This window comes from Anopheles stephensi, chromosome 2 (assembly GCF_013141755.1).
Source record: "Anopheles stephensi strain Indian chromosome 2, UCI_ANSTEP_V1.0, whole genome shotgun sequence".
Classification (NCBI taxonomy): domain Eukaryota; kingdom Metazoa; phylum Arthropoda; class Insecta; order Diptera; family Culicidae; genus Anopheles; species Anopheles stephensi.
The window spans coordinates 72,404,639-72,422,145 of record NC_050202.1 but is presented as its reverse complement, the minus strand read 5'-3'; the positions used below and the strand labels follow the sequence as shown (position 1 = coordinate 72,422,145).

At 47.7% G+C, this 17,507-nt stretch overlaps 2 protein-coding genes across 7 annotated transcripts in view; both read right to left on the bottom strand.

Moving 5' to 3' along the window:
- The window catches only part of LOC118504716 (cadherin-87A), a 132,474-nt gene that overhangs the window by 104,779 nt on the left and 10,188 nt on the right, over positions 1–17,507 (bottom strand). For all 4 annotated transcript variants that reach the window (XM_036039554.1, XM_036039553.1, XM_036039556.1 and 1 more), the window contains exon 3: positions 2,206–2,466. The gene's annotated coding sequence lies outside the window, so the exon portion shown is untranslated. The remainder of the gene's footprint in view (positions 1–2,205; positions 2,467–17,507) is intronic.
- LOC118504719 (protein D2-like) lies at positions 658–2,048 on the bottom strand. Of its 3 annotated transcripts, none has more exons than XR_004905338.1 (3): positions 1,428–2,048; positions 1,119–1,346; positions 658–955 (listed from the first exon to the last, which is right to left on the bottom strand). XR_004905338.1 is itself a non-coding variant. In XM_036039562.1 (2 exons), the coding sequence occupies exons 1-2, from the start codon at positions 1,850–1,852 to the stop codon at positions 1,196–1,198; spliced, it is 576 nt and encodes a 191-aa protein (XP_035895455.1). In that variant the 5' UTR covers positions 1,853–2,048; the 3' UTR covers positions 659–1,195. The 3 variants fall into 3 exon arrangements, 1 of the variants encoding a protein (XP_035895455.1); XR_004905337.1 differs by having other exon boundaries at positions 1,089–1,346; positions 1,428–2,046; XM_036039562.1 differs by having other exon boundaries at positions 659–1,346.

Genomic DNA, 17,507 nt, shown 5'->3' with positions numbered 1-17,507 from the left:
TCTGATCTTCCCCCATTCTCGCAGCGGCACACACACACGGGAAGAATGTTCTAGTCTATGACTACTACCGGGGCAAACATAAATTCAATCATAGCCCTACACGGTTTAGCACCGAGATCAGATGCAATTTTTAACCTTTCCCTCGGCCCGTCCCCTCGTTTGCTGCCTGCGTTGAATTTCGTTTCTACGAACAATTTGCAAGCAACCAACAACGGCTCGCCGTCGTCGTCCCTCTTCATCCATAATCCCGCACCTGAACCTGTACGGAAAATGTAGATCAGTTTTGCCACCGTTGGCTACCGTTGGGCGACCGTTGCAGTGGTCGTATTGCATGAAACGGCCGAAAGCAACCTGAAGCATCACTTTTCCCCCCCCCCCCCCCCCCTGCATGACTCATCGTCGTAATTTAATCTGCTTAATAGTGGATCGGGCACAACACGACCGATAGTACCCTGTCTGGATGCATAGATGCAAGCGCTCATCCCACGAATTTTCCAACCGTCCTCGACAAGGCTCGAAATTAACCATTAAAATTCATTAAATTGATACATCACAACCAACCAACCGGCTTTCTTTCGCAGCTACCCTTTTCGCGAGCTTTCACGGCCCACTACTACACGCTAGAAGTTGCGCCCCCTGCGTAAAGTAAACAAGCGATACTTTCATCATGTTGCGCCTACCGGTCACAACAATCGCGGATCCATCGGCCTTGGGTCAATATTTATTCGTGCTACCGGGATTAAAGGGTTTAACGATTTTAATATTTCAACGCGTTCAGCGGATCGCGGGCGTGTAAACAGTGGCGAACGGTGCCGGCAAAACATCAGCGTCAGCAGGAAATGTGTCCCCAGGGCGCGCGCTCGGTCAAACATTGGAAGGTTTACCGGGGCTGGACCGGTGGTGTAGGGTGGCGCAGGCTTCAGTCAAGTGGTTGATCACAATCAGGATGTCGAATCTGTAATCGAATCGGACAGCCTCGAGGGAGGCGAGGAGGAGACTATTTGCACACACACACACACTCACAACGGAAGCGTTCGAGATACAATGAATGGCATTGTTTTAATGAGTTTTATGATCGGTGATCGTACCCTGGGTGTTCGCTTGGACATCATACGGACCTCATTCATTGAAATTGGATCACGCACTGCACTAGCTACATCTGGTTGTTGCGTGTTTTCGCCACACACACACGCAGTTAGTAATCATCCGAAGCCGGATATCGGGAGAGTATAACCGGCACAAAGTCATCGTACTGCGCGATGAAGAAATTGCCCGCCACCGGACTGCCTAGGCTGTAGTGTCGTGCAAAGTCTCGCGTACTGAACCGTATCCTGGGCGTTCGGTTTCTGTGGATGAAAGATGTTGCTTTAGGACCACCGCACAAAACAATTCTTTCCACTGTAATCTACTCGACTAGAGGAACCTACTTATTCGAGGCCCGTGGTGCACCCGAGTAATCGTTCCACGATTGCTGTTGAAACACGAGAAAGATGTACCGATGGAAGCCGACACCCGACCGAGGAAACACCGGAATGTACTCGAACAGCGTCTCGCCGTTCTGCACGTGCCGGCCCGGGATGTTCCCCACGAGCCAGTGGGCAAACTCCCGGTTCCACGGTTCCATCCGGCTCGGCGAGTCCGGATCGATCATGACGAGCGTGTAGAGTGCGGTCGGATCGGCATACCACTCCACCTTCGGTTCCTCGCGCACTTCGGCCGGCGATAGTTCCTTGCCGGCGTCCACTAGCTTCTTGCCGCGGTACACCACCTTAGCGAAGGCGTCCGGTGCCCGATCGATCAGCACCGGCACGATGTCGTGCTCGGCAAAGAACTGCCCAATGTCCACCTGCATCACTGTACCGGCCGGTCACTGGTAAGACACTGACATCCGCGTTCGAGGCTACGCGGGCAATATCGCCGATAAGGCACAAGCACACTCAAAACCGCTCTATCACCGCTGTCCGGACCGCCGTATCACGAGCCGATCACGGTGAAGGTTAGGCCCGGAACGAGCACGAAACGACCACTCATCAGCCCGTTCGCCCAATAATAAGCAGCATCCGCGTGACGTGAGGCGGAACGATAACCACACAACAACAACAACAACAGCACACACTTGAAGCGCGACTCAGGCGTACGGAATCATCATTCAATTGCATTAGACTGAAGCGTACGTCTTGCACGGTCACACATACAGCTACTTACCAGTTCAGAAGCAGGGATGTGTAGCGTCGATGCACTCGCCGATTCAGCTGCTCAAGTGCACTTCCACTATCAGCACTTCCGATCGGCTAGATTACCCGAGTGCTGTTAGCTCATCCGCAACCTGGGACCTTGGGTTGAGTTCACGCTATTCATACGACTTCTATTTTTAGCCAGAGTCTGCCACTTCCTTCTGCTGGACAGTGTTAATAGCGTACCGTACGTAAAATGTGGGTCACTTAAATATGGCCACACTCATGTCAGCTGAAAGAAAACGAAAGAGGTAATAACATTATCATAAAAAGCACAAGATCTTTGAAATCAAGTATCTCTTTGTTTTAAGGCCTTGCCCTGCCTGTACGATAGTCAGTCTTCACTGCGAGTGAACGGTCTGGATGGGATTTGAACCCCGGTCCTGCCGTATGATGACCGGCGCCGTTGTGCCCTCTACCAACGGGCCGCCCCAAGTCAAGTTGCGTACAGCAGAAGTGAATAAGCCACACGCGTTAATCTAGTAAAGCTAATCAAATTGACACCGTTGCCTAGCGTAGACTAACTTTGTAATATATATCGATTTCACAACAGATCAAATTACGGACGCGGTCTATCTTCACCGTTCATTATGCGCCGTTCATCGCCTCCATCAAATCGTGCATCCCGGGCTCGGACCACTCCATGTTGCTTGTTGAAACTTTGGCCCACCGAATGATCTCCCAAAGCGAACGCTAGGACAACAAAGTGTCACTCAAAACTTTTCGACACATTGTGGCACAGCTGACCGACCGAACAATGACGATTAGCAGCAATGATTCGCAATGTTTCGTTCCGTTACCATCCATCCGGCCTGCTGTTACCGGTTCTTCCGGTGGCTTACTCCACGGTGGCAAATTGTTGCATACTTTCCAAGTGTCCCTCTGCGGCAGTCCCGCTGGCACACCGCCACTAAAATTTCGCCAGTTCCCCTGTGCCAGCCTCGCCAGCAATCTGCAGAAATCTGTGCCTGATGTCGGGCACTAGCATTGGTTTGCCACGGCACAAGGGGCACGGGCTGTGCGGAGCGAACGGGGGGGGGCACAACTGGGTACGGGTCGGCCGGAAAGAAAAATTATGAAAGCACCGACAATCCCAGCCAGCCGTCGTGCGTCCATCGTTTTTTGGACTGCCAAATTCTTCGCCCAGCTCCGTCTTCTTCGTCCTCCGTTCGCATCATAAAGTCGGGAATGGCACGCCGACAGCACACAGCACGGAACCCACATCAAAGAGAACTTTTTGCCGCTCAAATCTCCCCGCCCCCCACCCGCTGTGCTGAGATAAGCAAAGTGCCGGACTCGTCGGGATGGGTCCGAATCTGGGGAAGACATTTTTGGCAGTAGTACACCCGCAACGGAACTTCATTAGCAGTATCATGCGGATGCAGACACGCCAAATTTTGGGGGGGGGGGGATGGGCAATGCGAGAAACGGTCAACATTGCGTCCCGGACCGAGCACAATGGGGAAAGGGTTCTGTGTGGGTTCGTTGGGAAAAACCACACAGTGCGGTACGTCGCAATGGAAACATTGCTATCGACATTGCCGTACATTCAATGGCCCCGCATGGCGCACCTTTTGACAAAGTATTTTCTGCATAGGTGGCCGCACGGTACTGCATCGCGCGTACGTTCCGATGCTAGTACCGTGCACCAACCGTGCATTACTGTCCACGCCGCTGCTGCGGGAAAGTTTGTTTTCGTCCGTTGTTGCGATTTTAAACTGCGCTGCGTGGCGATTCCACAATCCCTCTCTAATGGCCCGGCTGTGGAGGGGTGCTATTGTGTTGAACAATATTGAAGTTATGATGAACGGAGCAAAATTGTATCCTTCGTATCGGTCGCCTTCGAGTTGGAGGGGATACCCACCGTGTATGCGTGGGGCAAGCTTGTTGATAAGGCCAGCACTAGGGAAGCTCGAACAGGAGATTATCCTTGCAAATTTTGCCTCATTTCGTATGCTTACACATGAAAGACTTCCTTTTGACATTGTCATTGTCGGACTTTATAGTTGAGTGCAGATTTATCAAGCCGGCCATCGTACGTCATCCGATGTAGATATTGGTTTTAGTTTTAGAGAAGATCGGATAAGATATACTTTGAATAGAATTTTGGCTCACAAAACGATTTGTATATTTGAAAGGATTAAATAAACAATTATTTTAAATTATTTTTGGTACCTCAGCTCACTTATTGTTGTAATTTAAATCTCTTATTATGCGCCTGAAGTTATGCTATTTGACGTATAACGTAAGGCCACATTGATTTTTGCAAGCTTCAGCCTTCAGGAAGTCAGAAATAGCAGATGTCGTTGTGCCAACGAAGTAAAAGAAGGCCGCTGTCGCCTCTGCCACCGGACCGCCCCAAATGCCAGTAGAATAGTCAGCCCTAACTACGGGAGGACGGTCCAAATGGAATTTGATCTCCAGACCTGCCCGGCAAACCGAATCTTCACTGTATCAGCTATTTGAGGTTAATTTTTAAGCTTTCTTACTTTCTTATCTTATCTTACTCAAAACTTCAAATCTTCAATAGTCTATCATGGGCAAACATCTCAAAAACCAAACTGACTCTTTTTAAACTAAACGATCAACGTTCATTCGAACAAACCAGCCAAGATCATGGCCCCTATACACCGACATTACTAATGATTAGCACTTTGTTGCTAATTCATTTCGTGACGTAGAAGAATACTCTACCAACCGCCACCGTTAGCTGTGGTTGCGAACTAATGCTATCTCACCAGCAGATCGTTTTTATTACGAATTGCCCCGAAAAGGTATCCAGAGACCAGCTTTACGCTTCATTAGAATGTGGTTTTTGTGTCATCATTTTTTGTTGCATCTACTCGCTCCTCTCCTGTGCCGAGCTTTGGTTTCATCTCCACCGTATGTTCGGTTGCCAACCGTCGGGTGTGTCCATCTGTGGCTCCATATATTACCGACCGGATATGTTTGCTACTGTTGCCGATGCTTCTTCTGCTCAGTACTGTACACCATCACTAGTTCTATATGCATATTTATTCATCTGTCTATTTTCAGCCCGTTTCACCATGCCGAGCTGTTGTTCTGCGGTGGTGGACCAGTTCCTGGCCGACCTGCAGACTGCTGCGGAGCAAAATCGTGCCACCATTCGTTCTCGTCAGTAGAAATGAATTAATTTATTTTATCTATTTCTCTGTTTTTCCCAACCGCAAAACTCGGCATCACACAACGACATCACACAACATATCAGACAGCAAGAGCAAGATCGTACGGCCGGCAAGCCAACGCCACCAAACAAATCCATGTGTAGCATTTGTGTGCATGCCGTGTGTGCATGTGGCTTATTTTAGCCCAGGCGAGTCCTCCGCTAAAGCACGGAACAGCGTTTGCTACGGAAGGACGGACCGGGGAGTCTTGTTCTCCGGGACGGACCAGGAAATTGTATCAAATCATTACGAGCGTAGTAGCATTTCCCCTTTTCTTCGTTTTGGCAAGTCTACAGCGGGGAGACCCACAATGACGTGGGCTCTGTTTGTTTAATATTAGTTTCGCAAAACAAATACACATGTCCGGGTGTGCTTTGGGAGCTTAGAAGCGTGGGGCGTTTGTTGGCGCCGTTCAAATGCACCTCCGTCCCTTGGCAAGCTTCATCTCCAACCCCGTGCAGGGAAAAGAACAGTCATCACTTGTTTGTCTTTCACACCCCATCCTATTAGACCCGCCCGTCCTTCGGCTGCCGGGTGTAATCAAATAGTATCAAAAACTATTTCACCTCAATACCACAACCACTTCCTTGGCATCGTCGAGCGAGGATAGGCAACTAATTCCGGACGGATGATGGTACTTCAATTATGTTGCTGAAACATTTAATTTATGGTACATTCAACTAATGACCTTTCGGGTGCTAGCTTACCCCCTGGATGCACCCCGAAGCATTGATCGGATGTGTGCAGTGACCCACAAGGAAGACATGAACTTTTATATTCGGTCAAAGTTGATGTTTCATAGCCCTACTTCTCTTTGGAACCCGGACCCTTTCTTTCATCAAAATTCGAACAAAAATGTTTAATATTTCAGTTGATTTTAGACAAACAACGTCAACCAAAAAAACCTCCCCTTGTGACTTCTCGGATTCGGAAGCAAGTGTTGCTGACAAGGTACCAACGGCCGGCTGTTTGTTTTGGGCAAATATTTAAATTTATTTCTAACACATACATGCACCTCTCCACGTAGCTTGAAGTACCAAAGTCCAACCGAAATTCACCTAATAAATTCCTTCCCAACCACCGTTTCCCGCATGCGAGTGGGACAAAGTTTTGCGACAGTTTCGGGTGCACTCCGGGGACACATTGAACCACATCCAGGTGACAGGGGGTAAAACATTCCACCGAAAAGGGTGGTACCAATGGCTGCGATGTCTTGTGGTGTGGAAAAATGAAGGCACCTGCGTGTACGCAAGGTGAGACGGTTCCGTATGCCCTTGCCGCCCTCGCGCAAACAACATTCTCCCCGGGTCGACACGAACACCTGGGTCGACATGCTGACTCACGGCTTCCCAGACAGACGAACCGCTCAGCCCTAGAACCGTCTGCAGAAGGGCAAACATTTGACCGAGAAATTTTGCACAATTGCAAACATTCTTACATATTTATGCGTTCACCCCTTAAGAAGGCTGCGAAGGGAGTTCTCGGGAGTTCTCGACCGGTGATGTTGTGTCGCATGGTCCGATCGGATTGAAGGTGACACCGAGCGAAGGACGGTGTACGCTTTTAAAGTTCACTCTTCTTCACGCCAACCTCGACGGTTGCCCTGTCGCGCGAGGCGCTGTTGAGTGGACGCTGTGCAGGCGACCGCAACAATGCGCAAGCAAGCGTCGGGTAAGCCATGGTCATTGTTGACTTGTTTCTGGATGTTTGTTTGTAAACCTTTCGCTCACGGCGCTGTTGTTATTGTTTTGGTGGCGCGTTTGGTAGTTGCTGTGGTGTGATGCTTTACTGGCGCCAATACATTGTGTGGCACTGTCCGAATTCTTCAATTCTCAATCATGTTGCAGATTGAGTAACTGAAAAGTACGGAAGTACGGAACTGTTCAATGCCCGATCTTCATACAGCGGGACCGAGTATCGAATCCTGTCAGGATCTCCTCCCAGAACACCAGAATGGCTAACTAAACACGGGGAAAGTAATTCAGATGTCAGCCAGGAATGGCTAGTCAAGGCCTCTCGAAGATGTAGTCCCAAACAACGTTGAAGTATAGCACTATTATACTTGTACTTGTGAACAGTTAATGTACAGTGCAACATTACACACACATCTATGTACACCAACCATGAGATAGCCATCATTAAGCACAGCGATGGACCGACAGCTCCCTAATCAAGCATCATCGCCACACGCCAAACGATGCCAATTTGCCATCTAATATTCAAACACACCTCGCTCCATCGCTAATGTTTCGGCAATGCTGTACGAGCTGCAAACAGGAAGCATGAATAATTTCCCAGTCTTTGCCGCAAAAAAAAACCTGCAAGAACAATCCTCTATCCCCAGAGTGCTCATTTATACTAAATGAACCATCACCGTTTTTGCCCCAAAACCCAGCTCGTTCATACCGGAACCGGGCCGAGAATCTAAAGCGCTCCGGCAAACGGAAGCAACCCAAGCATCAGCCTTACCGGCCATCCTTGCCAGGCAACCCTGTTCCGAAACGGTTAAAGGGGTTCCCGATGGCACGGAGTAGCTAGTGAACCCCAAGTTCATCCCGTACCGGTGCCAGCACTCGTCGTATGGATCGTGGTGGTGGACGGTTCCAAACAAAAACAAAAATTTCGTCCAAAAAATCTCGCAAGTAACTGGCAGAGAATAGTTTATTCATTGCAAGTTGGTTTCGGTTCGTTTTTTTTATGGCTTGGTCCTAGAAATCTTTAACCGGTTCGCGCCTGGTTGGAAGCTGGGACTCTCCGTGGACTAATGCAGCAGCACATGTACTCAGCATAGCATCAACAAAAAACAATGCTCCAAATTAACGGACCAAACTCCAGCTGGACCCTGCTTGATGAAGCCGGATTGCTTCCCTTTTTTTGCCGTTGCTTTCCTATTAGGAGAAAGCCGTTTTGGCTGTGTCTTTCGCCCGCAGTACCTTTGCTTTACCGCCCGTGGTTGAATTTCTCTATTTTCATTAGCTCATCTGCACACCGCAAGATAACGACAGTGGATTGGGAGATGGTGGTGGTTCTACTCTCTCACCCTCCCCATCGTTTCGCCATCCGCTGGGAGTTCCGGTGATCATTATTTGTGTTCGGGTCCCGGGTACTGTTGCTGACGAGCATTTGGTGCCGCGAAAGGTGCTGTTTTCGGGATGAGTCAATTAATGGAATGACCTGACCTCAGTTACCGCACCCGGGGTGAAAGGGTCCGCTCGGCCAAAACCCCCTAATTGCCCCCCACTCGCCCCCGGTCCGAAAGCTAGCCGTCCATGAAACTAGCCGCCAACGACGGGAAGCCTCCTTCTGATGAGCTGCTCGCTGTGGTGCTGCTCTATTATCATTCAATTAAGTGAATTGTAAATTTGTACCGGTGTTTGTATGGTGGGTCGCTGTAAAACCGTCATACTTAGCCACTATACCGGCGGGGTGAGGACGAGGACGTGCCTTCAGAACGCTGAGGCCATGTACTCCACACCGGACACAGTCAACAGCCGAGTCCACCTGACAAAGATGACCATCAATTTCCTAATTGACCGGCGGCCAAGCTTCAGCCGAAGGTCACAACAAGCAAACCGGTGGCAACCCCGTCTTTATGACGATTGCATTTAATTTAGACGATTAAGCGAAGCACCACAATCAAGATATTCTGCACTTAGAGCTTCGGTTGGCTTGGGCGTCTGGGAGGCAATCAAAATGTAAGCCATAATTAAAAGGTTCAAACGAAATCGGTTCAAGCATGTAAGGTTTTGAATTGAATGCTCTGGTAGACCGCTATTGCTGGAGTACGGAGAGTTGAGTAGATAAATTGTTATCAAACTTTTCTCTTCATACTAAATTATTTACTCTTTTTATCTATTTTATTTACATCATCCAACGTTCATAGCTCTTAATCTCGAAATCGTCCCCATCTACAATTCTATTACACCTAGCGAACGAGTTTCGAACAATTTTCAATCTACAAACCGTTAAAAGTTGCAAGATACGCATCGAATCGAAAAATAAACAAAACCAACCGAAAAAAAAATACACACACCCCTACAGGCCCCCCGATTTCCCGCTCGTTTCCCCACATAATGCGTCTTGCTGAAAAAAATTATCTCACACGGCGCGTTGCCGAAATCGCACGACCGGATGATGATGATTGCACAAACTTCTTCACCATACGACCAGTTTTGCCGTCGTAAGACTGCCGTCGCCGCCGTGAACCGTGAAGTTGAAGGGGCGTAAGTATTTTTATTTTTTTCGTGAGTTAGGAAAAGGGAACGCAAAAATGGAATTTATTCAGCGCACCACATCATCGCTCGCGTCACGGACCAGAAACAAAGCAAAAAAAACAAACTCCAAACAAAGTGGCAAACTTTTCCATCTCCGTGCGCGCCATCCCGTGAAAACCGTGACACAACGTTGCGCTGTTCTCATCCACTCCCATCTCGCGCCCCGATCGAAGTGTGAAAACTGACTACCAAACGGACGCCTTCGAAGTGGGAGATAAACAATGGGCTTTTTGGTGGTGCGTGCTTCTCACACGCCGTGTGTGTGTGTGTGTGTGTGTGTGTGCGCGCGCGTGATCGTCTCTTTTATTTCGTTAAAGCTCAAGATCACAACAAGACGCACCACCGACGCTGGCATCACCAATACAAGCGGCCATCGCTCTGGTCAGCTCTCACCGCTTAGGACTTTTGATGCGTTCGACTTTCGTTACATACATCAGTCAACTGGTCAGGTGTTTCATCAGCAAAAGGCAGCATCATCATTCCGCCGGTTGAATATTAAACTGCTCAACTCGATACCCCTGCTAAGGCCACACAAACACAACCGACCGACCACGATCGCATTCCTCTCCGTGTGTCAACACAGCGTGAACCAACGCGAAGCGAAGAAAGCAAACGCGTCTCTTCTCATCCCCATTTTTCCACCACCCCTTAGGGGAAGGTTAACGTCCAAGATGTCTCCTATGGCCGCTCTTTCACTCAGCCATCAGCCAGTTTACCGTTACTTGACACCGTCGCGTCGCTTGCGTGGCATTGTTTGCTCCAGAAGTCCAACGCGTTCGTATGTCCAACCGGCATCAGTTCTGTGTCGGGTCTACGTTCGATAGCAAGTAACCGTTTGCTGGATGCAGCAACTTCAAACAAACACATTCGGTGCAACAACAAAAAAACACATACACACACACACACATTCCTCATTTCGCAAAACCGGAATGTGTGTTTTACAGTGCCACGGTTCGGGCGTACATCAAAAAGGGGTGTTGTTTTCAAGCGCACCGAGCAGCACACACACACACACACAACCCCGAGCAAAAGGGACACACATCGGGCTTTCGGTGCAGATAAAGGTTCGATAAAGGAATTTTGATCATCGGGCCCGGGCGATTGGAGATTCCGGGCAAGCAGCGATGTCTCCAGACGGCGACGGAAAACGCTTTGATGTTGAAGGCGGACGATCCCGGGAATCGAACGACGAAATTTAGGTGAAAGCTTCAGCTGACCTCAATCACATTCAAAATCCCATCCAGAACTGAGGGATTTTTTTTCTCTCTCGTTTGTTTGTGTGTGGAGACGACACACTTCCCTTCGCTCATCGTCGTCAGTTGGGGTAATCCAACGTTCGCAAAATTCCATCGGGGGTTCTTCCTAGTTTTGTGGATGGGCAAAATATTCCCCCATTCACTACAAGCATAAACGTTGCCTCTGGACTGGTTATAGAAAAAAAGGTGTAACACCATCGTTAATAACAGTTTCACTCGCCGAACTCACAGGTAGGTTGTTTTGATTCTCGAGAGGACAAATTGGAAACAAATTAATATAAGCCGCTTACAGCGCGTAGCACATCGTGTAAGCTTATCAATACGATTCACGAATCGCTAATCCGTGTAATGTGGGGGAAAAAAAACACCATTGAAGGTATTTACCGTTCTCGAATTTATTCGATAGAGCTTTCAAAATTATTATTGGGAAACTCTACAATATCTAAAAAGCTGTCAGGCAATGAAAGTAATTTATTAAAAAAAGTTTATCTACTTGAGTTTAATTTTGATCGTCTTATGAAATTTTGTATCTTGATAGATGAAAGTTAGTGCTAGAAATAAAATACCTTACTAAAACTCCGGGGCGACGGTTCGGATGGGATTTGAGCACCGGTCCTGCTGTGTGAAGACCGGCGCCGTTATCGCCTCATCCACCGAACCGCCCCAACTTTTTTAGACTTCACATGAATTGCTAGATTCAATCGAGTGAATCCACAGCTGCGGCTAGCGCCATACAAAATTTATGTATGCCTCCATTTTGAAACAGGAAAAAGAGTGAAAATCCCTCCTTCAAACGCTTTTGTTCCGGTTCCAACGCAGGCACACACAATAGAAACCAAGTCCCTGCTCTCCTCAACTTCCATCATGCATCCAGAACTCTCGCCGAACACCACGCCCTATTTCCGTCTCCCATATGCTAATTAACGAGCACTGGTGGTCAAATGTTGTTCGGGATGGAAAAATCCCGGTCTCCCATTCATACTTTATCCACAGCAACAGCAAAAAAAAGTAACCGACCGTTCCCCCCCCCCCCCCCCCCCCGTGGTAGTTGCCAGTGGTAGTCGCTTATGCCGTGGGATTAGGATTTCACAAATACCGCAAACATCATCCACATGTGCCACGGAATCTTTCACCACATCTGTTAATTTAGCAAACAAAATAATCCACCGCCCAGCCGGTCCCGGGGCACAAACCAACCAACCAACCAACCACTCATTGTTCTCGCTGCTTCTGGCTCTACCGATGGGACAAGGATAGGCACAGACCCTGCCCAGGCTGACCAGGCATCACAATATAGTGAAAAGCTTTCATCGCTCGACCCTAACGATCATCCCCCGTACAGCGGAAGCCAATCACTTTAGTCTCCTGGTGTGTGTGTATGTGCGTCAGTTGTGCGTGCCCGCCGATCCGTGGAATCATTCAGATCGATTTAGCTTTTTGAGGTACGCCACACAATGAGTTAACCGCATGCTGACCATTGCCATAACAAACCGCACACGCACACACACGAACGGCGCCACACGTGGCGTGTGAAACCGCGCCACAATAGTAGCAAGGACTCAATGCCGCACACCGGGCTGTCGCGTTTTGGTCGGTGGATTTGTTTTCGATATTCCTGCTCGGTTAACCTAAATCAAAAGAAGCGATTGTGCATTTTTTTTTGTGCGTAAGCAATAGTCAAACTGGGGTGTTGTGCTTAGTGGCTCCTGCATCGTACAATGATAACGAGCTATTGGGAGTCAAAAAAAGGAAGTTAATTTTTAATCCTGAACTATTCAATGAAGGCTAATCATTAGAACAATTCCACAACAATTAAAAATCAATAATTGGAAGCATCAGGAAATCAATCATGCGCCATAAACATGAGCCAATCAAACAAATTTTTTCTAACATTAGAAGGGAAGGACTCGACATACAAGTAACTCCTGATAGATGAGGTCCAAAATAATGACCTACATCCTCATTTAGAAATGGGAAGTTAGATCAAATGAATTTATGAGTTATCAATCAATATCATTTTGAAGTGAGCTTAAAAAATTGTCCAACAGATTGAGTCCTACAATTCTATAGATTAGCTTTATCTTATTTGGCTCTTCAACCTCGAGAGGTGTTGGCCAGCCCGTTACTTGCTTCCTTGAATAATTTCTCCCGTAGTTCGACAGTTAGTCTTACATAGGGAGAGACGATCCAGACAGGAATCGAGCACCGGTACTTCCATATGAAGACCTACTACTGGCCTGCAAGATTGTCTTGTGGATTATACGACTACGGGTCATATGAAGCACCGAAAAAGGAAGCCAGGAAGGAATGTCGCTGGATATCTGGACCAATAAGGAGCTTCCATAGTCCACGAAGCTAGGGTCGAGAAGCTTCTCCAGATGGCCATATATCCTTATTGTTCAAATCCATTCCCAGTTTTTGTTTTCTTCTAGAATCCATCTTATCCAAAGAATGTTATCTTCACACGGAAATTTGGATGTTCCATTTTAAGCGTGAAACTCTCACAAAATGCAACCAGTGCCCGTACACGACCCCACGGTCACATATTTTTTTAACCATTCCAGCGTGACTGTTACTATGACACAGATTCGCTTCTTCGCGATGGCACCTACCACTGTGACGGCTCACCGGCAATTACCGCTCGAGAGAACATCCGCCCCGAAACGGTTCGCCGCTGGTGGAAAGTGAAATTTCCCCCCCTCAAACCGGTATCCACGCATCCCCAAGGGCACTTGAGCGCCGGGATGTGTTGTTAGCATAGTGGCACAGCCTTTGATGTTGCTTATCAACGGCACATTACATCTCGTTAGAAGTACCCGGGGCGTACACGGCTTCTTAAAGTTCAGGCTCCCGACCGTTCAGCCCGGGGAGCTTTTGCCTGTACGCTTCGCCGTAGTTCTGCTGCATTCGTGTTTGCCGTCGGCTCGGTCGAAAGCTTACATCGCCTTCGGGCAGGGGGGGCTTGGTTCGTCGGAGTTGCGTCGGAGTTCTTGCAAAACTGCACACGCCGGTGTACTTTGATTTACGCCTCGTTTATCATTCGACACAAACCACCGGTGTTCAGCGTATTTTCTTTTGCCTTGCCACTACCTCGCTGGATGTGCCCCAGCCGACCGGCGTACTGAGATGGGTGAGAGAAAATGAAAATTTAATTAAATATTTATTCCGATGCTGTGTTTCATTCGCACAGCCCCGCTCGGATGGTAGCTCCGGGTAACATCTTGCTACTGTAGGTTATTTATCCCTTACTGGTCCCGTTGCCGGACCTCGTGCCCGTGACCGGAACGAAACGAATGGAAAAGAATATGCTTTCCCGCTAATCATTATCCTTAGCTCCGGTGGGTTTCCACTTACAGCTGACGGAAGCTGAGGGCGCTCCATCAACTAAGGTGTCAAAAGAAAGTGAGTGAAAAGCTAGCGAACGATACGACGTAAGCCGAGCGTCAGGGATGCCGAGAGTCCGGCAGCCATCCAAGGCTATGTCATAATATTATGATTCACCCGTGGCATCCCAGCACGTACACTAGTTCTGGTTCATTATTTTCTGGATAATTTGTATTTAAATTAAGCCAGCACTTCCAGTCCAGTTGCAGTCGCACAACAACAACAAAAACTGTGAAAGTACCCAAGTACACACTTCTTTAGCAGTTTTGATCGTTTCTGACATTTGGGAACCAGAAGATTCGGGATTGTGCTGCTGCTGCTTCGTGGGCTGTGTGTGTGTGTCTCATTTCGTAATGTTTCGCGTACTTCGGCACGTTCTGTCACCGACGCCGACGGTGCGGGTTGAAAGTTTTATTCTTGGCCCTGGTTGGCATCGCACCGTACGGGGAACGCCCTCGTCCAGGCACGCTGTACAAATGTTTTAAAGCTTTACAAAGTTGTTACACAAAGTGCAACTTCAGCACAAGTGCACGTTAACAAACTGTAGAGAGTGTGTTTTTTTTTTGCATGGTGTTTCACTACTCTTTCTTCCCTACTTTCGTTGCATTGAAATAATTGTACAACTCATGGGGACCTGAAAAAAAACAACCCAGGAGTCAAAATGTGTACAATCTTGCTCTCGCTTGTTTGGGGAGCAGGTTTTGAAGGAGATGGAGCAAGAGCATGGAGTAAAAAATAAAACAACCAAACCGAAGAACCAGTAAGCCGAACGTTGCTAGATTGCCAAAACAATCGGATTACGTCCCAGCCATGTAGTCTTACTTCACGCGGAAAAATGGCTCTTTCGGCAGTCGGTGCAGTCATAGTTGTATTAAGTTTTGGTGTGTCCCAGTCAGCTATCCGTATGGTAGCAAGCACAACGAGCCTGCAAGTGCGATATCCTGTAGCCGGAAATGAAACCTTGCGACAGACCAGCAAACACTCCACCAAGGATTGTTACGCCAAGCCATTCGACGCGGCCATTCCCGAAAAAGAAATCATAAGTATTAATGCGTTGCCCTGGAGCGCATGGCTAAGAAAAGAAAGTGAGCCTAACATAACACACAACTTCGCGTTCAGTTTTCTTTTACAGTTCGGAAGAAAACGAAAACGGCCCAACTGCCACCGAGCTTGGGCCGGGTCAAGTGAATGCAATTGAATCTGTTCGTCCGTACCCGCACCCGGCCAGAGGATCCATTATAAATATCATCAATTTTCCTACCGGACTCCAAAATCCTTCCCCACACCCGGGACCAATGACATCCTGGGAGTCTCAGGAACAAACGTGGAACACTTGCTTACGAGGTTTTTGGCACCGATTTGGGCACTACAATGCACGTTTCTACCCCCTCGCTGCAAACCGCTTTAAAGACCCGGCAATAAGATTTACGCGCACACCGGCAATGGCAAGTTCGCCGGAAGGCGGGGAACAGTAAAATGGCATTATGCAAACGTCGTCTGACGTGCACTGGCTCCCCAACCCGTGGAGAGTTAGCAGCCAGCGGAGCGGCGGAAGGTTAAATCTCGACCACAAATAAATCATGTCACACGGAATATTGCTCCAGATAGTTAGTGGCGTCTGCCCGGGTCTGGCAAACGTTGATCGTGCGCAGCAACTGGTTTTTGCCGAATAATCCTGCAACCGGATTGCAAGATAATAGAGTGTTTTGCATTTATCGTTTTGCGGTTCAGCTTACCATTATTGCGATTTTACAAAGTGTGACAGCGCGGAACAACAGTCATCGGTCATTTGTTTGTACCACTGTAAATGTGGAGCGCAACAAAAAATCGTCACACCGCGCTTCTAGAATGTTTCGGTAGGAACGATTCTTATCAGCCTTTTTTTGTGGGGAATAGCTGGGCAAAACGAGATTGTCAGCAAAATGATTCTAGAAAATGTAATCTCTTTGAATAGCGAGAATTAAATTTCTTATCAATTGTCGAGGTTGTGCTGTCATCCAGCACAAACATCATTAACGAAATTTACGCGAATGGAGTATTCATTTTGTGGTCTTAGTCTGCAGCAGAAGTCCTTGATACTGCTCACAGTCAAGCATATCTCCCTTCTTGGTCAAACGACTTCTTAAAGGTGATATCACGCAGTGGTCTGACACTATGACCACTGCGGTGGACCGGCCCTGATGGGATTTGAACCCCTGTTCTGCCGTATGAACACCGGTGCCAAACAATATCCCGGCTTTTCTGGTATTATTGCCTTCACTTCTTCTCAACTTGAGTCTATCGCGCCTCCTCTGTCAATGAGGACGATCCAAGAAAAGCTTTTGTAGCTGGGTCGTTCGGTGCCATTTTCATGACATGATGAGTTCGCAAGATTCTTCGATAGTCTAATATAATTGCTAATCATCTCATGCAGCTCGTCATGCGTTGTCGACCTCTTAAGGTCATGTCTGCCATTTCTGGCTTGCTAGATTTATTGATAGCTGGATAGTCAGTCCTCACTGTAAGGGATCGGTCCACTGCCGTGTGAAGACCAACTTCCCCCGGGCCGCCGAAGTTGCCGATTTTCAACGAATCATCTTAGTTTTTTTTTGGTAAAATATACTTCAAGATGTTCAGCAAACGATGCTGTCATTGGATCAATTGAAAAATCGATTGTGAGTTTATAGTTGACATGTTTTTGAAAATATTGTAAATATATTAAACAAAAAAATAGGACTTCTTCTTAAGTAAACGCCCAGCGTTTCTGGCAAACTAGACTTATTAATGCCACGTAGTTGGACAGGCTATAAAAAGGCTATAATTGTTTGTAGGATCGATCCGGTGGCCGAGGCGATAGTGGCGTCGGTCTTCACACGGCCTGACCGGGGTTCAAATCCCATCCATACCGCCTCCCCGCATGTAGGCCTGACTACTGTACAGCGGATCAAATTAAATCACAGAAAGCCAACCTATCGAGGTTGAAATTAGTGCCAAGGAAGAAGAAGAAGCAGAAGAATATTTTTTGTCTCACTCAATTTCTCACTCGATTATTTTAAAATTTTCATATAAAACCCAAATTCATAAAGGATATTAGCATGTCGGAGAAGATCAAGAAATAAAAGTTTTTTTTTGGGAAGTTTATTGTATTGTTTATAAACCTCCTTTATTTTGCATTAAATTAATTGCCTTTCTTTC

Coding starts and splice junctions, on each gene's coding strand:
- LOC118504719 (XM_036039562.1), bottom strand. CDS start 1,852: ATGCAGGTGGACATTGGGCAGTTCTTTGCCGAGCACGACATCGTGCCG. Junction 1,347..1,427: donor GCACCACGGGCCTCGAATAA/GTAGGTTCCTCT, acceptor TTTCATCCACAG/AAACCGAACGCCCAGGATAC.